This window comes from Phacochoerus africanus, chromosome 1 (genome assembly GCF_016906955.1).
Source record: "Phacochoerus africanus isolate WHEZ1 chromosome 1, ROS_Pafr_v1, whole genome shotgun sequence".
NCBI classification, from domain to species: Eukaryota; Metazoa; Chordata; class Mammalia; order Artiodactyla; family Suidae; genus Phacochoerus; species Phacochoerus africanus.
In genome coordinates, this window is record NC_062544.1 from 84,783,762 (window position 1) to 84,809,001 (window position 25,240).

Here is a 25,240-nt window from a genome sequence, read left to right on the forward strand (position 1 = left end):
ATATAGAACCTGGATTCTGAGCTTCCCTCCTGAGCTGATACAGGACTAATGCTGCTAGAGATCTAGTCCTTAACCTGGTAGAACTCTCATCTGGTAGATTCAAAGTTTGGGTCCAGTTCCCTAGATACTACATAGTGAACATGATGCTGACATAAATGAAAGCAAACAGACTGAGACTGTTGGCATATAGAAGGCAGATAAGATTGTTTTGTTTGTTTCCTTGTTCGTTTGTTTTTTGCTTTTTAGGGCCACACCCTCAGCATATGGAAGTTCCCAGGCTAGGGGTTGAAAATGAATCAGAGGTGCAGCTGACGGCCTATACCACAGCCACAGCAATGCGTTATCCAAGCCACATCTGTGACCTATGCCATGGCTCACGCCAGCACTGGATCCTTAACCCAATGAATGAGGCCAGGGATGGAACCCAAATCGCCACAGATACTAGTTGCGTTCGTTACCACTGAGCCACAACAGGAAGTCCCTAAGACTATTTTATAAAAGATAAAAGTAATGTATGAATGAATAAAAGAGTTGAGAGTCCTGATCTGAGTCCTCTTAAATAAGAACCTACTGGCTGGACCCACGTGGCATCCCAGAGGTCTGGATAAGAGAAAGTGCTTTACGAGTGAGGAACTCATTTAAGAAGTTTTTGGAACTTCTGGCTCAGAGAGTTAAGAGCAGTTTATAATAAGATGTCTTAATCATCAGGAAGAATCACCATGAATCCAGCAATCTTTGTGGTGTTTCAAAATGTGACCTCAACCAAGCCTTCCCAGGCTCCTGTGTATCAGGCAGGCCCCCTTCTGCTGGTCTTCCATTTCCAAGAAGAGTCCAAGCTCTTTCCTACTTGGAGTCTTTGTGTCTGCTGTTCCCCTCCCTGGAGGCTCTTCTTCCCACTCACTGCCTGGCTGGCTCCTTCTCCTCCACAATTCTCACCTGAAATGCCATCTCCTCAGAGAGGGCCCTTTGGTCAACCCACATAAATTAGGTTTTCACCAGCCAAGATTCTTCCTCCTCTTGTAATTTTAATAATGATACCCCATTTGTTTCTTTTATTACAGTGACAAACTGAGTATTTATTTGTTTACTTATTTATTATTATAAGGGCCACATGGGATTTTTTGGTTCTCCTTTTTTTTTTTTGGTCTTTTTAGGGGCAAACCCTCAGTGCATGGAAGTTTCTAGGCTAGGGGTTGAATCAGAGCTGCAGCTGCTGGCTACAGCCACAGCAATGGGGGATCCAAGCTGCAGCTCACAGCCACACCACATCCATAACACACTGAGCAGGGCCAGGAATCGAACTCAAGTCCTCATGGATACTAGTCAGGTTCATTACCACTGGGCCACAATGGGAACTCCCTCGGTTCACCTTTGTATCACCAGGACCTAAACAGTGCCCAGGGGATTATGATACACAATAAACATCTGCTGAATAAATTAATGAATTCAAAATGTTTTTATAAAACTAATTTAGTTTTATAAAACTAAAACCAGTATTTTGAATAATGAATTCAAAATACTTTAATAAACTAATCCAAAAATAATTTTTATAAAATTAGTTTATAAAACTAATTCTTTAAGGCCCTAGGAAACCCTTAATAAGTTTTGAGAAACACACAATTCTACTTTATGAGATGTCTGAACATAATAAATTTCAAATATCGGCTTAATAAAGATTTTTAGATTACCCTTTTACATATTTTTGAAAGCCACCATTTACTCAGAAGTAAAACTTAAGGTTTTTTTCACTGCTGGTCTAAGCTGAAAAGTCTACATTTCTGATTGAATGTGAAAAACATCACTGATTAGTCATCAATACCTAAATATTAACTATAATAAACATCTAATTGGTTTTAAAGTGATAAAAGAATGATATATAGTCACATAGCTCAGATACAAAGGGGAAAAGAAAACCTTTTTGGTCACTAACAGAGAAAACACACACAAGAATGGCACTTCTCAGAGAAAAGCTTTAGCTTTTTGAAAACAAACTAACAAACAAAAAAGATGAAAAAGACAGAAGTAACACAGTCTTTTTGTAATAGAAAAATCAGACAAGGAGTTCCTATCATGACTCAGGGGAAAGGAATCTGACTAGCATCCAAGAGGATGCAGGCTCCTGGCCTCACTTAGTGGGTTAAGGATCCAGTGCTGCCATGAGCTGTGGTGTAGGTCGAAGACACAGCTTGGATCTGGCGCTGCTATGGCTGTGGAGTAGGTCAGTGGCTATAGCTCTGATTGGACCCCTAGCCTGGGAACCTGCATATGCCGCAAGTGAGGCCCTAAAAAGACCAAAAACAAAACAAAACAAAACAAAAAAATAAAAAAATGAAAATCAGACAAGAAACATCCTAGGAAATCTGAACAAAACTTGCGATGGGAACAACAGGAAAGTAAATAAATGGACACTGTCCATCCTCTTCAAAGCATCCGTGTGTGTGGTTTTGGGTACTTCACTGCTCACAGAAGAAGATATCATGACAGCACTACTGGAATGAAGCATTTTCTAACATCATCACCCCTCATGAATACACTCACCACTTTTCTATTGTGATTCATGACATTTTATTAATGCCTCTTGACATTTAAAAAAAGTGGCATGTATAGTGGGGTTTTCTGGAATTAAAGAGTAAAAATCCATTACCTTCATAAAATCTGAGATTTGAATATTCAGACTTTTAATAGTTTAAAAAGACAAAAATTTAATAACTTCAAACAAAAGCCAAATCAAAATTGGCCAAGCATAAGAACACCCAACACTATATTTTTATAGTGCGTTTTCTGTGTATAAGAATGACTATAAAATTCAATTGTCTTATTTCTAGCAACTTCCTCTCATAAGCAATAATATTCACTGCTAAAAGGGATGCTTTCAAACTTACTTGAAATAATTTTGGGGGAATATTCTAGTCTTGGAAACAAACAGTAGCTGTCAAATTCTTACTGAATAATCTAAAATGTTAATCCATGTACTGTATTTCATTTGTAATAAGTCTTTGTGATAAGGTTAACACTTCAACATACAACACAAATAAGAGAGCCCCGAAAAATGAAAATTACTTTGCTTATGTTTCCGTATTAGAATTTTATTTGCTAAAGGGTAAAAACAGATTTGCAAAATTCACAGTTAACTTAAAACAATAGTTTTAAACCTTTTATTCCTAGCCCTTACTGCCTTCAGGAAGGAGAGAACATCTGGTTATTTAAGGAACACAATATGTTCACATTTTCTATGACTTTTGTTTCTAATTGGGTTTTTAAATTTTTTTTTGGAATTTGAACAACCAGTTAGAACAATGTTTTTTAATCACTTCATATTTTTCAGACTGTCCTCCTTCTATCCTTCTACTTCATTTAGTGGATTGTTTTTGGAAGTCTGCTCAGTGACTCTAAAATGATAAAAGATAAGAAAATGAGAATAAGAACTGTGGTTTGAAGAGCTAAGTATAGAAACAATATCATAAGATGAACAGAGGAGAGGATGCTACAGATATTTCATACCCACTCTCTTCATATAGCTGATACCTAACATTTCAAGACATTCTGGGGTCACTTATTCACATGGCAATTTCATTTATTAGAAATGCAAATAAATGCCTACCAGGAATACAAGAATTTGCATGAGAAATACCAGTCACTAGAAATCCCACTATTTTTAAAAACCAGTAAAGCTACAGCTCTTATGTGTAAAGGTGGTTGGAAGACCTGAATTCAATTGTTAGCTCTGTCTCTGACAAGCTCTGTGATTTTGTATAAGTCTCTAAACTTCTTCACACTCAGTTTGTTCACATACAGGAGGAGCAGGATTAAATTCTCAGTTCTTTGCAGTTATGACAGTCTAAGTGAAGTATACTATCTAGATTCTTTGTTGTGTCTTCTTTGCTCCAAAATGTCTGAGGGTGGTATAGATTTTCAAATAATCCTGACAGCAAATTAAGGAACTAGATGCCCTTTAAGTTCACGTCGTAGGGGTAATTCACCATCTTGATAAAAACGGCAGCTGACAAAATGTTGGGCTATGGTTTCTGTGGAATGTGGATATGGTTTCCAGAAGTATGTAAGGTGAGTGAGATCCATCTAAATTAGAGTCAGTATTGGAAGAGGCTTGGCATTTGAGTCACAATTCAATTCCACCATTGTCGTGTTTTGCTTTTAACCATTGTTTTATTAACACCAACCACTGCAGGACCCAAAGCTAAATGCTAACAAATGAGTAGGCTTATAAGGAGGAATGACTGATAAAAGACAGAAGCAAATAGAAGAGTTCCTGCTGTGCCACAGTGGGTTAAGAATCTGACTGCAGCAGTTCAGTTGGCTGTGGAGGTGCGGGTTTGATCCCTGGCCCAATGCAGTGGGTTAAAGGATCTGACATTGCTGCAGCTACAGTATAGGTTACAGCTGCAGCTCAGGTTCAGTCCTGGCCTGGGGACTTGCATATGCCGTGGGTATAGCTATTTTTTTAAAAAAGAAGATATAAGCAAATAGCTAAAATACAAGGTGCTGTGGGGACTCAAAGGGAAAATATGTCTAGCTGAGCCTGGGAATGGCTTCCTGAAGAAGGCAGAGCAGATGCTGGGAACCTCAGGAGGGGTGAGATGAAACAAGGGTCACAGAAGCACACTCACTAGTTTGGAAGCTCACAAACTTTCTGGCCTTGGGAAAGCCAAACAGCCTTAACCTCTCTGCATGGAAAAAAGAGTGAGGAAAGATGACCTGCTCTGCCTGTCTCGGAGTTTGTCCTGAGGACCAAATGAAGCATATCAAAGTACTTGGAGACTGTGACGGAGTATGATCCTGTGATTACAGTTTAAGGGCCCACTGTTTCAGTCTGTTCAAATGAGAACTCTTTTCACAGTAAAGCCTACGTCTGGTTAAAAAAAAAAAAAAAAAAAAGTGAAAAGCTCAGTCTCTCAGGCTCTACTGCAGTGTCTATTTTCAAGTGACAGTCGTCACTGGGATTTAGGGACAGCAGTAGGACAAAGTGCTTCCCTGAAGGCTGACAATGAACTTAGGGAGACTCAGAGTGCCTTGTTTATTTTTATTTTACTGCCACCTGAAGCTGGGACATGGGAAACTGTACTTTGATGCCTCAAATCTCCTCTTTCTATTAGTTCTTGTCACAAAGATGTGTTTACACGCTTACTCTGACATAAGTGTTTCATTTTTGCTAATAAATGGAAACCACTTAAGGCTCTCTGATGTCTGGATTTTCAGAGGATGTGGGTGGAGTATTAGCATCATCTTTCCTCTCTTTTTTCCCCCCTCAGTGTACATGGCCCCTGCTATGATTTTATAATTGACATGAACTTCAGTGAAATCTCTGTCCTCTTGCTTTTGTAATATATATAAACTTTGTTTTTTTTTTCTTTTTTTCATTTGTACTTGTGTGCCTCTAGATTGAATCTTATTAGATCATTACAAGTGAGTTCTTTATGGGCAAAGGCTGCTCTGGTTGGGCAGAGCAGCAGGTTGTTAGACAATTTAATTCAACCACAAAACACCAAGACTCAGAAAGCATGAATTTCCCCAAACTGCAAGGATATTTGGTATGAGAGTTCAGACTTGACCTAGTGTCCAGATTCCCAATGCAGGCTCCTTACAAGACCTCAGACACCACACTGTGAGGGACCACATGTGCCAAGGGTTGCTAGTTAGAATCTGACATTTACTATGTAATGTCAACAGATCAGCCATTCCATATACTTAGCAAAAACTAACCTTGTTAGCCATACCTCTTAATACACTACAGCTCTATTTATTTTTCCTTATAAGTATCATCATTCCATGAACTTGTTCTCGAAAGCATTTTTAAATGGACTCCCTCCTCCTGCCAATTTCCTATGTCTCAGAAATATCAGTTTAAGGTCCTACCATTTGGGCAATTATCTTGATTATGTGTTTACTTGGTAGGATCCTGAATGTAAAAGAGGGGAACACTGTTTTTTTAGATACTTACGGTATTGTTTTCTCTTAAACCTTAGAGGGAAAAAAATTGATGATTGTAGAAGTGGCTTCAGTATACTCTACATTATATACCTTATTGAGATTAAAAATACTCTATTAAAATCACAGATTCCACTAATAACATTCATGAACTTAGTTATATAGAATTCTGCAGCTATAAGAGTGAATGATTCATAGAAAGATCAACGATATTTAGCTAGGGAAAAATTACCAAGATTGATAGATTTAGATAACATATTCATTTTTCCTTTCAATTAAACCAAACAAATCACACAAGCAGAGAATTCAAAGATTTTAGCATTTTTTCCCACTCTGTATGACTGTAATAATTTCCAAAGCTGAGCAAAAGGACTTTACCTTAATTTTGTAGACCAAACTCATATACCTCATTGACCAGCAACTTCATTCTTTATTCCTTTTAGAGATATGTCATAATCCTGGTTATTTCATATTAAAAATATACCCTTATAAAGCCTACATATACATAAAAACAAACATGGGACTTTACATTTTTCACAGTCTGACTCCTAACTAAGCCTTACCAGAAAAAAAAGTTATCTTATGCATCAGAGAAATGAAAGATTATATTTCTGACAATTAATGAAATTTATTTGTATAGAGGAAAATGACATATATTGTGTATTTCTGCAGAAAATGGACATAGGCACAAGGAAAAATTATTTTAAATCAAGCAAAGAATAAATATAAGATATGCTCAAATGTTGAAGTCAGCAATCAAGGAAAGGACAGAAATCCTTTAGAATCAAAATGTACATTGAACTTAGAAGTCTATGTCGATCAGACAGAGCTCTGGCAATGGAATCCATAGACAGACCGACTCAAAGACAGTTTGACAACTGCCAACACGGCTGCTGGGAGTTCTGCCAAAGAACCAAAGGCTGGGATTACCACCCAATGCCTGGCATCCTCGCCCTTGTGTTTGAAGCTTTCTCTCTTCTACTTCATCCAATATTTTTGTTTGGCTCAAAAGCATCAAGGATTCACAGATTTTTTTAGATCATTAAATGTTCTTATTTTCAAGAAATATAACATTAGTTGTAAAAGCGCGCACTTTTTCTCTGAAGTGTAAAGAAAATTTGGTAACTTTAAGTTCAAATAGAGAAGTTGGCATTAAAGTCTATTTAATTCTTTATTAGGTTAGGTTACTCTTCATCCACAAAATAAGAAATACATATTTATAATATGAAATGATTTAGTATTCCATTGCATTATATTATACCTCTGAGGAAACTGGTCCTTTTCAGAGCTGTAATGTCTTGGTCTTCACATGGTCTCTGGGGCTCTACTTGGCTAAGTTGGCCCTTATGCAGGATACCAATGATCAGGAAGCCTGATTATATGGAGAAGTAGTTGCTCAACTACTTCTTTGAGTTATAAGGAGGATGGGAGGGCAGAATGACCTTCTGAGGGACAGGAGATGTACATTCCGGTTTCTTATGGCAATGTCCTCTGAATGTGCCTGTGAGTTGCTAGTTCATGAGGTATATGAGTTTTGGCCTCAAACTCTAGGGAAATTCTTTCACTAGACAAATCATCTGCCTTTAGACAAATTCTATACTAGGAACTCTTGGAATCAGAAACCAATTTTTCACCCCACTTAAAACTGCACGCACATCCTACTTGGAAAGCTTACCTTTGGATCTCGAAGGAACAGAGCCTTAAGAATCAGTGAGTGAACATCCCCAATTAGCGGGTAATGCATCAGAAGGCCAAGACAAGTCTGGTAGTTACTAGAGATCACTAAATAAAAGGGGGGAAAAAAAAACAATTGAGAAGCAATACTGTTTAACATATCTGCATTACTAAGAGAAACAAAATAACAGTTTAGATTCAAAGAAAGCAAACTGATAACTCAAGTGACCTGATAAAAGGAAATGGGGAGAAGGGATCATTACCAGATAGTCTCTGGAGCAGGACACTGCACTGTTCACTGCAACCAAATATATATACTGGCATCATCCTCAGGTGGTGTTGGAAGGAAGAGCCTCAGATATAGATATGAGTGTGCATTTGCAATATAAATAAACTCTTAGAAGCATGCATATTTATTGCCATTTCTATGGCTGTATTTATTTAAACGTCTCAAGTTCTGTTGCATTGGAAATTAGTAACAAAAATCTTATGAATGGAAAAGAACCAGCTTAAACTTCTCATCAAATATTATTTACCCTCATTATTATGCTTCACAACTTACATATGTTACATTTATTTTCGTACATATAAATATTACATAATTCAACATTAAAGAGAATATAATTTCTTGCAATTTGTTTTTCTAAAGGTAACAAGAAATTTAGGAAGAATATCTATGTAGCATTTCTTGGGAGAGAAGTGTCAGCATCTTAAGAGATGAGGCTAACTGTATTCCTTAGACCGTCATTTAAGTTTTTTCCAAATCAACTTAATTATGGCTGCAATTATTAAACACATCTTTTCAGGCAGGTCTATGTAAACTACTTCATTTCTTGGCAATCCATCTGCCACTGCTGTCACAGCCGCACCTATTAGCAATGCTTGTTTTGTAAGCCAGGCTGAAGGCCTCAGCAGCCCCTATTGTGAAGAAACTTTATAGCTGCAACTTCTTGTGATTGCAACTGAATCCTTTTCATTAATCAGAACAGCTAGTTGAAAAATATTCCATAGGAAAACAACTGAGATTCACTAGAAATAAAACAAACTGTCTGTGATCAGAAATACTCCTTGATGCTTAATTTTTTTTCCTTCTTCTTCTGTTGGAAACATCATTTCTTCTATACCTTCCCACCCTCTCCCCCTTTCTATGAACACTATGGAGAAAGGAGACAGGATTCTGCCGAATGAATAATTATAATCTATGTAAGGAACCACTTTATCATCTTCCTTTCCACTGCTGATCTGACAGCTTGTAATTTCATACATCTGCTTTCATCTGTAAAGTACTCACTTATCCTACCCTTTCTATATCTGTTCAGACTCTCTTTTCTTATTTGTTCATTTTAACATATTCACATTCAGTTACCTATTGTCTTTTTTACTCTAGAATGCAAAAACCTGGGGTAGTGAGAATAGTATAACATCTTCATGTCCAGTTTCCTTGCGATCTAACAAATAAATAAAACTTGGGTAATCAATTCATTTTATAACTCATAAAGTTATTTTCCCAAATTCTATAATGATCATATATCAGTAGCTGACCTAGGAAGAATTCCTGTATATGTGGTAAGACAGGAAGGAGAGTTTTGTGGAAATGGTTCTGGGTTTGGGATTCATCCTGGGCCACCAATTGCAAACCTTTCACAAAGCTGCCTGGAGACAATGACATCATCTAGCGACTGATTTATACCTCAAAACCTGTTGGGAACAACCTCCCTGAGCTTTAGTCATTTGGAAAACAACTTTCTAATTAAAAAAAAAAAAACAAAACAACAAAAAACGTCTGCCTACTTCATTGATTCCAATAATTATTTGTTGAATCCTTATTAATCCGTGACAGGCCCTGTTAGGAGGTGAGGCAGAAATGAACAAAACACACTCCTCACCCTGAATAAAATGAAAGTAGAGACAGGTAGGCGTGTAACAACAAGCAGTTGTCAGTGCTACTACCACCTCTAAGATGATACTGAATTGATGGAGGCTTTCAGAGACTAGGACCTAAACCAAGAACTTTACCTTCATTACCTCATTTAATTTCTATGACAATTTTACTATAAGGATACAATTATTATCCCTGTTTTAAAGAAGAGAAAACTGATCCTTGGAAAGGTGAGGTCATTTGCCCACATCACACAGTGATTTGGTAATGGACCAAGATGTGAAATTCAGAAGACTAGTGGCAGGGTCAGGGCTCTAATATCTGGTTTTGTTTTTGAAAGGCTATTGTTTGGAAATTATTGCAAATAGAAAAATCAATTAATACTCTTGTGTAGTAGTTTTAAGCAGTTTGGAAGATCAGCGTAACCCAGTGTGTAAAATAGCCTGATATAGGTAGGCCTTTATTTGGAGGGATCAGAGCAACAATCCTATGCTATTACAACTTGACAAAACTTTCAAACTATGGGAAACTGTAAAATACATTTTACAAATGCAAATAAAATACATTTTACAAAATAAGGGAAGCTAAATAATGTATTAATATGCTACTTGCATAACAAATGAAGGAGCTAATTCTTTCTCCCATCCAGGCACCCATCCATCTGTCCAGTCACTGAATATAATGAATGTTTCCTGAGCATCTACTAAATCCCATGCCAGTAGCACTAGGGATATGACGGCGAACAATTCTGAACTGTGAAAGGTAGCAGAACATGTCACCCTGAAGTACAGCTGTAGGGGCTCAGGACGTGCTGTCTCCAAATATATCACTTTGGTATATTGATTATTTTGAGCTGTAGGCACCTGAAAACAGCAAATGCATGGAGAGGCTTCCTCTGCACTTTCCTCATCTCTAACTCCCCTAAAGACAAATGCTCCAAAAGGAATTCAACTGCCCTAAGACCCTCCAGACAAACTTTGTCACAAACTATCACACTTGTTACAAAGCAGGACTCTATGGGGACTTCCCGGAATAGGATCTCCCCCTTTCCCCCAACCATGTCTTCCACTGCCTCTTGTCTATAGAAAACTTTTAGTCCTTTAGTTCAAAAGAGTAAATTTAATCAAAGTGAGAAAAGACACAAAGAAGGGAAAATAGTCAAGCAAAACAAAATAATACTTTAGCCATTAAACAATATTAAGGACCTTTAGTTCCTGCTCAAGGGCTATAGATAATTCTGAGCCATGTCATTTGTTCTATTTTGCAGATACAGAAACCTCCACCAGGTGGAAGAAGTTAACTGTATGCTGCCTATAAGCACAGAGACCCCAGATCATTTAGAACCAGAAGGTTGATAACACTGACTGTCTATTACCTCACCACCAACCATCAGAAGAAATGTCCACAAGCTGATCATACAGCCACAGAAACCTCCCTCACCTGTCTTTAAAAAAACTTGCCCTAAAAGCCTTCAGAGTACTCAGGGCTTTTAAGCACAAGCTGCCTGGACTTCTTGCTCAGCTCCTGCAATGAACACTGCCCTTTCCTTCCTTCCACAAAACCCCGTGTCAATAGATTGGCTTCAGTGCATGCAGCCAAGTGGATCCAAGTTTGGTTCCTTAACAGACCTTCCATCTATTTTTTTCTTGGAGCCCTTTCCTCTTTCCTCAAAATAATTTACTCTCGCCTAAGAGGTCAACATCGCCACCCGCCCCCTCTATTAAGGTGGTATTTAATACTGAAATCTAAAGTCACCTCTTTGAGGGCTGCGCATTTTCCCCTGGGTATCTCCCATCCCATGAGGTATCCATGTTAATAAACTTGCTTATGTCTTGTCAATCTTGTTAAAGAATTTCAGCTGAAAACCTAAATGGGCAGAGGTAGAGTTTTACCGATTGCCTACCCCCTGCCTTCAGAAAATGCCGTCCCTAATTTATTACTGAAAACTGTACTCCTAGAGCACTTCTAATTTGCAATTATATGTGCCAAGTATTAAATTTTGAATAACTGTGTCCAATTTAGTGGGTGCAAGAGACTTATACAAGCTATTTTGAAAAGAAAATAGTAAGGAATCTGATAGAGTAAGAATTTAGTTTTGATTTTTACTGCAAATTTTTGTTGAACTTGAAAAACTTGAGTTTTTCCTTCTCCAGTGTTTATTCTATTAGAGCAGAGCAGTGACACAAGGAAAAAAAGTTTAAGACAAAAAAACGAAGAACAAAAAAAAAACCCGCACCGAGTTCTGCTATCTATCTACATTGGAAATGAAGGACGTATATGCTTTAAAATAAAGTACTGAAGCCACACTCCAAAGAGCTTATTTAGTATCTAAAAAAACCTACTGAATTTGAAATTGGACAATCTAGATTAGATCTGGATTAGAATGCTGGCTAGTCATTTACCATGTGTGTACATTTAGGCAAGCTGCTTTACTTCCCTGAGCCTTTATTTCTCTCATTTATAAACAGTGCTTGCTCTGTCTGCAGGGATTCTGTAAGAACAGCACGGATGCAAGGCCCTGTGCTTCCCCATCTTGCTTCACTCTTGCTAACTGCACTCCATCCACATGAAGCAGAGCTCAACTTCTCTGCCTCTACCTTTGAATGGCCTGCAACTGTTCTCGAGTGGTCTAAGAGAGTTGGTTTAGTTTCTCCAGTAGTCACAAACAGGAACATGAGGAGATCGGTAAAGATAATCAGAGGCATGATTGCTCTGAGAAAGTTTAAAGCAAAGTGGATCTTTCACCTACATATGTCAAAGTTAACTATACATACAATTGTAATATCTTGAAGTGAAACATGAATTCAATTATTTAATTTCATATTTAGATATATTTTTTCATGGTAACAAAATGGACTAAGAACAACTTCCATCTCTACAATTAAAAAGAAAAAAAAAAGTCACTAAGCACAAATAAAGCACCTAACAAGTTGCCATAGACAACACCACCACCGAGTCCTCCTGAGGCCCCTAAGGAAGGCGATACCATCACATCCACGTGATAGATGAGAAATGGCAATGTGGGTGGCTAAACACCTCAGAGGCCACGGGGCTCCTGAATGAGAGGGGCAGTGCTGTGCCCAGATCTGCGTGGCTAAAGCCTCTCCCCTCCCCCCTATGTCAAGGCTTTTTGTATTCCTGGCTGAGACTGTCAGGACAGGGTTATCTGTGTACAGAGGTCAAGTTCAGATGGCAAACATGGCTGCTGAACACCAACTAAGTTGTGAACTACACAGAAGCCTCTAAGACACGCTGAAAAAAGCCCTCCATTTAGAAGGTTGAGTATAGTAAATATTCAGACATATATGTAGGCACGTATCCTTGTATTTAGCTATAAAAAGGCATATAAAACAAATAATCATGGATTAAATATAAAACAAAAATAATAAGCTCACAACAGCAAAAGAAAACCTTAAGGCTTTAACATAACATTATACCTCTCCACTGAACACAAAAGCAACGTGTATAGAAGCGTCTGAGAGGTAGCTGCACGCAGAAGGCAGTCAACAAATGCCACGTGCTCTGAGAAAGTACTGGGGCTATTACATGTAGGAAAATATGCATAACTACCATGGGCAGTTTCTTCAACTATTTAAACACCCTTCCCATCTTAACTTTCCCAGTAACAAAATGACTACATACAAAATGAGATTTCAAATGGACCAGAAAACCAGGTAGGAGTAGAAAGTAAAATCATAAATAAAAACAACAAAGCTTTTGTTCTTTGCGGTCTCAGAGAAACCACGTATAAAACATCATCACATCCTTCTCCATACAAAGGGAGGTTGTGAGGTGTTTAAGACCCTTACAGGATTTTGTCCTTCTAGGTTTTGCTCCCCATTACCACCACAACCACTGCCTCTCAGTGCACCATCAGTCACATGATAATGTTACTAGCTCTTATTTTAAATGTATCTGCTGACTGCTCACTTAAGAAGAGGAAGCTTTAACTCATCCTCAACTCAACCCTTTATTGACCTACATCATTCTTTGTCTCTCCCCCAAGAAGTTGTATTAAAATTTGGGCTAAAACAATTTTTAGTGTTTTCATTTTTATAACCAGGCAAATGTTATCCCAGCTGAACAATACAGTATTATCGTGACCACTCCTCCTTTCTTGCATAGCCTGATTCCTTTCCTGGAGTTTATAACTGCCCTCTTTTTCATTTGCTTTGCTGTGCATGTATTTAACATTAATTTAATCTTAAAAGTTCTCCTAGTCATATAAATTTCCTCTTAATACTTTAAAAAAATTTAGATGTTTTGACAGAAGAAATTTTTTTTGAGGAAATTGCTCCTGATGCCTCTTGCCTGCACCCTCATCCTGGGGATGTTCTATATCTCTTGCTAGTGTTTTATCCCTATTTCTTAGAGTACCCAGCTGCTTCTTTCTTGCTTTACTCCCTCATTTTGGTGGAGCACATCCCTCCAAAAGCTTTATGCACAGAACATGAATTTTTTAGAAACTTCTCTGTTTGAAAGATTTTATTCTGACATTAATTGATAATTCCAGTTAGGTACAGAATTCCTGGTTGGAAATACTTTTCCTTCAGAACGTTAAGACCACTGTTCCAGAGTGTTCTGGCTTCCAGCTGAAAAGCCTCAAGCTATTCCAATTCCTAATCCTGTGATCTGTTTTCTCTTCCCTCACTTCGTTCTGTAAATTGACAAGGAACACTTTGATCTGCATGTATTTTCATATATAATAGGTCCTTTCAATTTAGAAACTCATGTTTTTTATTGAGCTAGAAACTTCTCTTTGTTTCTTTGATGATTTTCTTTTATTATTTTTATTTTGTTATTTCTTTCTGTTTTCCTTCCTTCCCTCCTTATTTTTTAAATTAAAGAAATCCCATCAGTCAAGAAGAAACCCCATAAAATACTGGACATTGGATCTCCTGGCCTAGTCATCTAATTTTTGTTTCTTATTTTCTGTTTCATGTGTTTCTTTCTGGGATACTTCTTTAATTTTATATTCCAACCACCTATTTTCATGATATTTTAATTTTCAATTACTCTTTTTCCTTTGGGTGATGTGTTTTCCTAGCTCTCTGAGAAATTTTCTCCTCCCTGAGCAGTCTCTGTGGTCTCCAAGTTTCTTTTGTCCTGGTTGCTTGTTTAGATTTCCGCTTTCATGTTGATGCTCCCCTCGAACATGTGATGGTTTGGGGATCTCTGCTCCTGTGTAAGAGTGGGGTAGCACAAAGGCATCTGGAAGACAGCTGTGTGCACACAGATGGGTGGGCGTGTTAACACTGGGGGTTGACACAGGTCATTCTTGGGCAATCCCTGAGCCTTTTCTCTTGTGCTGATTAGATTCTCCCAGATAAGATTCTCTCAAACGTCTTCCTGAAGGGAGAAAATCTAGCCTCAGTGTCCTGAGAAAGAAGGGTGGTACTTCAATAGTCACTGAAATTCCCAGTCCCTGGTTCAGAGATCCTCTACTTTACTGTTTCCAGAGGTAAGGCCTAGTGATCTGGGTGTAACTGCTTCTTAAACAGACTTTCAACCAGTTTTCATTTTTTTTAGCCTTAATTCTTTCCCTCCCTCTGCCAATTTCTATAGTTTGAGGAATTTTATGGGTTACTTCTTGGCTTTCTCCATTATTAGTTTTGTATTTAGTTTCTTGGGTCTTGTGTCACTCATACAAATGTTTTTCTGCTTCCAAAATTGCTGTAATCTCCTTCCTAATTCTCTGTGTGCTATGGGTTTATGCTATCTCAAAGGGGTTTCAGAAGCAATGGGGATAAACACAGGATCTTAATATAAAACTTCATGTCTGATATCCTTAAGCACTTTGATGACATTTCTACTTAGCATATGAGCAGGTGAATTGAAGGGGAAGAAAAATCTCGGTAAGGAGGCAACTGGATGAAGGAAGCTGGGGAAATAAGTAGCCTGGAAGCAAAGATAGCCATCTTCCTTTCTCTATTCATCAGAGACAATTGCCCCAGTCAGCTTGCAGACTATTCCTATTCTCCTTTGACAGCAGCACATGGATGTGGAATCTTGAGTGTTCTAGGGTAAGACTCCAGTGATCCATGTAATTTTGATGGATTTTGCCCATAAGAGGTGTCCTAGAGTTCCTGAATGCATCTGTCATATTACTTTCTAGGGCAACAGAAAAATGTGGAGTGGGAGTACATACACAGAAGTGTTAAGACTATGGTACGAGGAGATAAGACCCTTTATAGAGGGCCAGAATGGGGTATCAACCATTAATTTTTTGTTCTTATTGTTTTTGACCACACCTGTGGCATGTGGAAGTTCGCGGGCAAGGGATCGAACCTACACCACAGCAGTAACAGAACCATAGCAGTGACAATGCCAGGTTGTTAGTCTGATGTGCCACCAGGCCTCAAGTATTAATCTGAACATGGTATAGAATTTCAATAGGAAATTCCCCTTTCATATCTCTATTGCTATATTTGGGTAAATTAAAGTTATTTTGAGGAAGATATTAAAATGACAATGTGGGAGTTCCCGTCGTGGCGCAGTGGTTAACAAATCCGACTAGGAACCATGAGGTTGCGGGTTCGGTTCCTGCCCTTGCTCAGTGGGTTAACAATCCGGCGTTGCCGTGAGCTGTGGTGTAGGTTGCAGACGCGGCTCGGATCCCGAGTTGCTGTGGCTCTGGCGTAGGCCGGTGGCTACAGCTCCGATTTGACCCCTAGCCTGGGAACCTCCATATGCCGAGGGAGCGGCCCAAGAAATAGCAACAACAACAACAACAAAAAAGACAAAAGACAAAAAAAAAATGACAATGTGACACAGTACAATGGCCCAAATCCAAAACACTGACACCAAAAATATTGGTGGCAATGTGGAGCAACAAGACTTTTCATTCATCACTGACGGGAATGCAAAAGTGGTACAGCCATGCTGGAAGGCAGTTATGTGTGATTTTTAGTCCAGCCATTGGCAATTAGAAAGATATGATAGCTAATTTTGTTTTCAACTTGACTGACCTAAAGGATGCCCACATAGCAGGTAAAACATTACTTCTGGGTGTGTCTGAAGGAGTTCACCACTGGATTCAGGAGACTGAGTGGCGACTCCCCCTCACCAGTGAGTAGGCGTCATCCAGTCTGTGGGGAACTCAAATGGATCAAAAAAGAAAAGGGTGAATTCTCTCTCCTGGAGCCAGAATGTCTATTTCTTCCTGCCCATGGATACTGAAGTTCCTGGTTCCCAGGCCTTTGCACTCTGGGACTTACCCCCTCAGCCCCCTGGTTCTCTGGCCTTCACTACTGGACTGAATTACACCATTGGTTGCCCTGGTTTCCGGCTTGCAGACAGCCAATTGTGGGGCTTCCAGGCCTCCATACTGTGTGAGCCAATTCCTGGAAGAAATCTCTTCTTATGTGTTTCTCTCTCTATATATATCCAACTGGTTCTTCTCTGGAGAAGTGTACTTTCAAAGGCTTTCTCTGCCAGGCCTGGCCAGGGAGAAGTGCCCTCCTCTTACCAGACATGGGAGTATGTTGTACTCTCTGAAAGGAGCTGCAATCAAGTTCTCAGGCCAAGTTATTTGGTCCTGATCTTGACATATTTATACTCCTAGCCTTGGATTCATTCCTGGATCTCTTTATATGAGGCCTTGGGCAGTGGTCCTCTTTAGGTGCTTCTGCTAAGTCCTCCTGAAGGGGGCAGAAGGAGGAAATCTTGAAGACGTTCTTTCTCATTTGACTTAGTACCAGTATTTTTCCACTTCTCATCTTTTCACCTCACCACCCACCCTCTGCCACTGACATCCCTACCACCTTGGGGCTCCCTTAACCCCACATTCATGGTGATCACCTGACCCTCCACCATTAAGCCCTTCCACAGGTAAAATGGAACAAAGGGACGTGGCAGTTTCTCCAGTTTTTGACCCTTGCTTATTATGTCACCACAGTAAATGATTAAAGGCTTAACTCTTTTATTTTTGATTTGTTGTTTTAATTGGCCACTCTGATACCTAGAAGCTCAACTCTCTCTCCTGCCCATCTCCTGAGCTCCTGACATTTTCCATATAATCCAGCCATCATACCCCTTGGTATTTACCCAGTTGAAATGAAAACTTATGTCCACACAAATACCTGCACACTGATATTTATAGCAGGGTTATTCACAGTTACCAAAACTCAGAAGCAACAGAGATGTCCTTCAGTAGGAGAGTGGATAAACTGTGGTACATCCTGACAATGGAATATTATTCTGTGCTAAAAAGAAATGAGCCATGACAGACATGTAGAACTTAAATGCCATATGAATAAGTGAAAGCAGCTAATCTGAAAAGGCTGTATTCTGTATGATTTGACTATATATCTCATTCTGAGAAAGGTAATACTATAGAGACAACTAAATGATCAGTGGTACTTATGGATTAGAGGGGACACAGGGGTGAATGGGTGGAGCACAGAGGATTTTTAGGGCAGGGAAATCACTCTGAATTATACCACAATGGTGGATACATGTCATTATACATTTGTCCAAAACCACCGAATGCCCAACACCAAGAGTAAAGTAAACCTTAGACTGGGAGTGATGTTGATGTGACGGGGCATGTTCACCAGGTGTAACCAATGGGCTGCCGTGCTGAAGGATGCTGATATACAGTGGGCTGGGCGTGTGTCGGGGCACGGGGTATGAGGGAGGCTCTCTGTACTTTCCACTCAATTTTGCTGTGAGCCTAAAAATTCTCAAAAAAAAAAAATAGTCTGTTTTATAAAAAAACAAACAAAAAAAACCTAAACATCAAAAAAGAAAAAAGACAGGAAGTTCCCTTGTGGTGCAGCAGGTGAAGGATCTGTAGTTGCTGCAGCTGTGGCACAGGTCACAACTGTGGCATGGGTTTGATTGCTGGCCTAGGAACATCCACATGCTGTGGGTGCAGCCAAAAAAACTGGTCTGTAAGTCTATGTTAGTGGAATTTTAAAAGATTCTAAAACTAAAAAATAAAGTAATACAAATGGCACATTTGTAATCCAAAAGGTACATTAACATGAGCATCTACATCTGAGATGGTCATAAAAATGACTGACAACATGAAATGTCTGAGAAGGAAACAACTGGCAGTTAGAAACTGCTTAAACAGTTCTTCAACAATCAGACCCCCTGTCTGTGCTTTGATACAAACTCTGTAGTACATCACTGTGTGATCTGAGTCTTGTGTCTAGTCCCTGAGGTAAGGTGAGGCTTTTCCAAAAAATACCAATACATTCAATTTGTAGTTGAAATAAACTGCATTTTGACATCAGTATAATGTTGCACATGCTCTTAATGAGAAAATAGAGAAATAAAAATTCTGGGGTAGGACAGATGGAAACACTGGCAAACAGACAGATAGTGGCTGAGCAATCAGTGGAGATCTAACATGAAATAAAAAGGAATGTCATTTTAAACCATGAAGATCACATACCTGCCACACCAGGCTAGGCCAAGAAATGACTAGAGAGACCCCTACAGAAAACCCAGGAAAATTACCGTGCTCTGCCATGTGGATGCTGGCTGAAAAAACAAGGCAGCAAGTGGGCAGAAGTGCCAAGAGGAAACTTTTCCATTTACAACGTGTTCAGAGAGAAAGTCAATTAAAAGAGACAATAAGCATTTGAGAGATATTTTCTGGTTAGGAAAATCTACTGTTAAATGGATTTGATTAGAGTGTTTTAGGTATTAATGCAATTTGGAAGACAAATAAAAGGCTATGTTACTTTGTAAATTACACAAAACATTCTCCTTTGATGCCAGTAAAAAACAAAAGTTTACATAAATTTTAAGAAAAGATATGAAAAATTTTAGATAATTTAAAAGTAGACAATGCTTTCTTTAAAAAGCCACATGGAGGAGTTCCCGGTGTGGCTCAGAGGGTTAAGATAGTGTTCATGAGAATTCTTGTTCTATCCCTGGCCTCACTCAGTGGGTTATGGCTCTGGCGTTGCAGCAAGCTTTGGTATAGGCTGGCAGCTGCAGCTCCAATTCAACCGCTAGCCCAGGTACTTTCAGATGCTGCAGGTGTGGCCATAAAAAACAAAAAAAAAACAAAACCTCTTTAAGGTAGTTCCCACTGAGGCTCAGCCAGTTACAAACTTGACTAGCATCCATGAGAATATGAGTTTGATCCCTGGCTTCACTCAGTGGGTTAAGGATCCAGTGTTGCCGTGAGCTGTGGTGAAGGTCACCAGATGTGGCTTGGATCCCACATTGCTATGGTGTAGGCTGGCAGCTGCAGTTCAGATTTGACCCCTAGCCTGGGAACTTCCATATACCTTGGGCGCAGGCCTAAAAAGCAAAAAAAAAAAGAAACAAAAAGGAAAAGAAAAAAAGGCCACTTGGAAAAGAGTTTCTGGCTCTTGTCCTCTCACAGAAATCCATGCCACTCTTATCCCCAGTCTCCTAGGCACCCTTCTGGCTGAGATCACCCCCAGTACTACTTGAGTACATGAAAAGTCTTTAGGTGCTTTTGAGAAGAGCTATAACCCTGGTCCTGGTCCTACAATGTGGTTGAGAAGATGTGACTCTCACATGCACAGGAGGGAACCACATAGGATAGAGCACAATTAAGTGTATACTGAGTGATATCAATTAAAATCTTATAGGACTGAAAAAGTGAGAGATCAGTGAGGGCTAGAATAATTGGGGAAGGTTAGGGGAAAAGCTACTTTGCCCTAGGTGTGGAAATAGGAGAAAGATTTAGGTAGAAAGAGCCATGCGAAGGAGGGAACCACATTAGTGATTTACAGTATGAAGTTGGTCAGTTAAAAAAAATGTGATGAGGAGTTCCCGTCGTGGCTCACTGGTTAACGAATCCGACTAGGAACCATGGGGTTGCGAGTTCGATCCCTAGCCTCACTCAGTGGGTTAAGGATCCGGCGTTGCTGTGAGCTGTGGTGTAGGTCGTAGACTCGGCTCAGATTCCACGTTGATGTGGCTGTGGCGTGGGCTGGCGGCTACAGCTGCAACTGGACCCCTAACCTGGGAACTTCCACATGCCTTGGGTGCAGCCCTAGAAAAGTCAAAAAAAAAAAAGTGTGATGAGAGTTTGGCTGTTTCATACTCTAACAGGAGTAATGGTTCCTGATTACATTTCCTTATCTCCTAACCTTTATTTTTGTATGTAATCCATATAATCCAGCAAAAAATCCAAAAAGCAGAGTTCCTGTCATGGCTCAGCAGAAATGAATCTGACTAGCATCCATGAGGACACAGGTTCGATCCCTGGCCTCACTCAGTGGGTTAAAGATCCAGCATTACGGTGAGCTACAGTGTAGGTTGCAGACATGGCTCAGATCTGATGTTGCTGCGGATGTGGTATAGGCTGGCAACTACAGCTCCAATTCGACCCCTAGCCTGGGAAACTAAAAAGCCAAAAAAAAAAAAAAATCCAAAAAGCACTTCTTATAACACACAAGAAAGTAGAAGTGTTTCTAGCTGGACTGAAATGTTTGAGAATAATTCTATGCATAATAATTCTGCTATGTATCTTCGGAAAAGCAAAAGTTTTGTTTAAAGAGTAGCCATTTGACCATCATTCCAAAGGTTAAATTTTAAAATCTGTAGATGAGATTTGTATTGTTCTTTTACCTACCATGAAACCTTTTCTTAATAAAATGAAGGCATGGTTGGAGGGATGGACAAGGTGATGTGAGGACCAGTGTGCCTGTCACCAGCTCTGTGACCTGGAGCTGCCTCCCTAACCTCTAAACAGGAAGGTTGGGCTCCATTTCTGAGGCCTCATAAAGAATGTGCTGTTTATAAGAAATATATTAAGTGGTTGAATATTATACTTGTCTGCCTGAATTACTTTCAAAGAGAATGAAAGTGTTGTTCAAAGTGAATAAGTACATTACAGCAGAAATTGACAGAACATTGTAAATCAACTATAATAAAAATTTTTTTAATTAAAAATAAAAAAAGAAACTTATGAGGACACTTTTGTTAAAAATAAATATGAGATGCTGACAGCAGTGAAATGGGTAGAATAAGAACTAAGCAAGGACACTGGGATCTAGCCTCACAGACTGAGTGTGATTATTTTAAACCACTTAACTGCCAGGGACATTGTATTAGTTTGTGAGGGCTGCGCTAACAAAGTACCAAAACCGGGTGGTCTAAAACTACAGAAATCTGTTGCCCAACAGTTTCAGAGTCTAAAAGTCCAAAATCAAGGTGTTGGCAGGGCCATGGTCCCTCTTAAGCCTGTGAGGAAGAATCCTTTCTGCCTCTTCCAGCTTCTAGTGTTGGCAGGGTTTGCTCTTTCGAGGGCTCTAGGGGACAGTCTGTCCTGTGCTTTCTTTGCAGTTTCTGATGACGGCTAGAAACCTATTCCTTGGTTTGTGGATGCATCACTTGAACCTCTGTCCTGTCTTCACATGGCGTTATTCTCCCTGTGTGTCTTAATGCTCTGTTCTCTCTGCGCATGTTTTCTCCTTGTAAGGGCACAAGTCCTACTGCATCAGAGCCCCGTCCCCACCTCAATACAACCTCATCCTGACTAATTACATTTCCAACAGTCTATTGCCAAATAAAGTCATATTCTGAAGTACTAGGGGTTAGGACTTCAACACATTGTTTTGGGAGTTTTGTTTGTTTGTTTGTTTTTCTAATGGCCGCACCCATGGCATATGGAAATTCTCAGGCTAGAGGTCAAATCCAAGCTGCAGCTGTTGGCCTACACCACAGCCACAGCAATGCCAGATCTGAGCTCTGTCTGTCACACCACAGCTCGCAGCAACGCCGGATCCTTAACCCACTGAGCCAGGGCCAGCGATCAAACCCACATCCTCATGGATACCAGTCAGGTTGGTAACCTGCTGAGCCACAGTGGGAACTCCTCAACACATTATTTTGCTGCATACAATTCAATCCATAGCCAGCCTCATAATCTGTCCCTGTAAAATCAGGATTTTGGACTACATGCAGACTCTTGTTAACTTTTTTTTTTTTTGGTGGGTTACATATTCCTTTGAGAAGATGATGAAAGCTATATACCCTTGACTTGGGGAAATGTACACCTAATTCATCGTTTTGCCTCAAGATGGTCACAGGCCTGCTGAAGCCCTCCACTGAACCCCTAGGAGGTTTGGGCCCCAAGTAAGGAGTGCTGTCATTGAAGGAAGAGCCTTCCTTCAGTGTTTCAGCATTTGGAAAGTGGAGAATGGCAAACGACCCAGCTTCCTCTTATTCTTGACCCTGGCCCAAGACACACACTCATCTATTTAATTAGTACTACCTTCCCAGGTATTCTGCCAGATGCTATTCTGTGTCTTTGTCCTGCCACTCTTCTCCCTCCCAATCCTTTTTTTTTTTTTTAATTTTTATTTATTATTATTATTTTTTTAATTACTCAAATGAATTTATCACATCTGTAGTTGTATAATGAGGAACAACGCCTTTCCCTTTGAGCCTAATCCACCTCATCACTGGATCGTGAGCTGCATCTTCTGATCTGGTCTGGTGAGCATAGCTGGGAAAAACATGACCTTGAGGCTGGTGCAACTGTCCACTGTGTCTCTGCAGGTGCTTCAACAAGTTGCCAGGCTCGTCCTGGATCTTGGGCAGCCACTCTCTTTTACTCGGCCCAGTCACCCTCTTTGAAGCCCCAGCCCGGTCTTGCCCTATTCGTAGTAGACAGCCTAGTTTTGTGCTTTATCAGGCACAGATCGCCTCCACTGTCTGCCTCCACCTGTAATCTGGTCTCCTTCTGAAACCTGCCTGGTGCTGCCTTCCAGGACAAGCATCTGTCTTTCACTCTTGTTTCACGGCCAGGCTTCCAAAGGACTCCTGATCTCATGCCTCTGCCTCTAGGCCCTTGTTTCTTCAGTAGTTTTCCTTCAAAAAAGATGTGTTGGGAGGATGGCTATGCACTGGGCTCTGCTCTAGATGCTAGGATACCTACCAGAGGGAAACCAAGACAGACACAATCCTGTCCTTCGCTGAGGGGCAGAGGAGTGGGCATGAAGAACAAAAAATAAACCGGTAAAAAACTCTAATAAAGAAGATAACTTATCTTTTCATAGATCCCATCCATGGAACAAGAGGTAAAAACTAGTGCTGATCCTCAAAGGAAGAGCTCAGGCTGGCTTGAGACAGACCCTCCCCATCATTCTCCCCACTTCTGGATGCCCTGTCTTCCTCTAAAGCAGCTGACCAACCTCCTTTGCCTTCACGATGACCTCTAGTTGCATCTCTCTTCCTCCCTTGCTCATTAACTTTAAAGATTACTCTGCAATGTTCTCTGCATTCTTTCTTAGCTGAAAATGTAATGCCTACATAAAACAAAAAAAAACCAAGGCTACTACAGTTCTTAGCTGCCCAGTTATTCTTCAACCCACCACAATCCAGCTTCTGCTCCAAGAGGCCACTAAATCCACTAGTGCTGATCCTTTTTTGGCCACACCCTTGGCACATGGATGTTCTTGGGCCAGGGATCAAACCTGAGCCACATCTGTGACCTACACCACAGCTGCAGCAATGCCAGACCCTTAACCCACTGTGCCACAGTGAGACTGCCTCAAGATTTCCTTAATCTACTATTTTTCCCCTGAACTATAGTCATAACCTCTTATCTGATTTCCTTGCCTCAGGCTTGTCTCCTTCAAGTCTTATTTCCACGCTACTGCCGGAATGATCTAAAACTGAGCACACTTCCACTCTGAACATTTCAGTAGTTTCCTGTCCTCCAGGATAAGGACCTTCACCATGATTCCATTCCTGTTTGCTTCTTCAGTCTCATAATCTGTTAGTCACTCTTTCTGTGCTCCGAGGACACCAGACAGCTTGTAGACAGACAGACAGACAGACAGACAGACACACACACCCCCTCCCACTATGCTTTCTCTAACTTCCAAGTCTTTGTTCATGCTGTTCTTTCTGCCTGGAGTGCAGATCCCTTACTTTGCTGGCCAAGGTCTATAGCATTTTCTCTATCCCTCGGAGGCTGCTGAGAGGGGAGCTGAGTGCCCCTCCTGCAAATGTTCATACTGCTCATCCAGACCTCAACCACAGTACCAGATACATTAGCTTGAAATTATTTACATCACTCTTTCCTACTAGTTGGTAAACTTGAGGACAGAGGCAGTGCCCCTTAAATACTTAATAAACAGTCATCCTATTTTTAGGAAATGTCATCCACTGTTATGGATTTTAACAAGCAAATTAAAATAACTTTGCCTTAATACTGAAATAAATAATTCCATTACCCGTGCATTTTTCCACTTGTCCCTATGTGTTTTTATAACATTATCAGTGCAGGGATTAAAAAAACTTATAAAGGCTCTAGTTGCCAAAAATTGTAAGCTTCATGAAATTGATTTTAAAAAGTAGATCTTGCAAAGGAAACCAAAGAGAAAATAAAAGACAACTTACAGAATGGGAGAAAATAGTTTCAAATGATGCAACTGATAAGGGCTTAATCTTTAAAATATACAAACAGCTTATACAACTCAACAGCAAAAAAAGCCAATAACCCAATGGAAAAATGGGCAAAAGACCTGAATAGACATTTCTCCAAGGAAGATATACAGATGGCCAACAAGCACATGAAAATATGCTCAACATCGCTGATTATTAGAGAAATGCAAATCAAAACTACCGTGAGATACCATCTCACACCAGTCAAAATGGCCATCATTAATAAGTCCAAAAATAATAAGAGCTGGAAGGGGTGTGGAGAAAAGGGAACCCTCCTGCACTGTTGGTGCGAGTGTAAGCTGGTACAACCACTATGGAGAACAGTATGGAGGTACCTTAGAAAACTATACA

General features: G+C 39.9%; 1 protein-coding gene across 4 annotated transcripts in view; it reads right to left on the reverse strand.

Annotated features, from left to right (window-relative positions):
* The window catches only part of TBC1D5 (TBC1 domain family member 5), a 537,689-nt gene that overhangs the window by 123,433 nt on the left and 389,016 nt on the right, over window positions 1-25,240 (reverse strand). For all 4 annotated transcript variants that reach the window (XM_047768951.1, XM_047768932.1, XM_047768961.1 and 1 more), the window contains one exon: window positions 7,619-7,725. In XM_047768951.1, coding sequence (XP_047624907.1) covers window positions 7,619-7,725 — 107 coding nt within the window. The remainder of the gene's footprint in view (window positions 1-7,618; window positions 7,726-25,240) is intronic.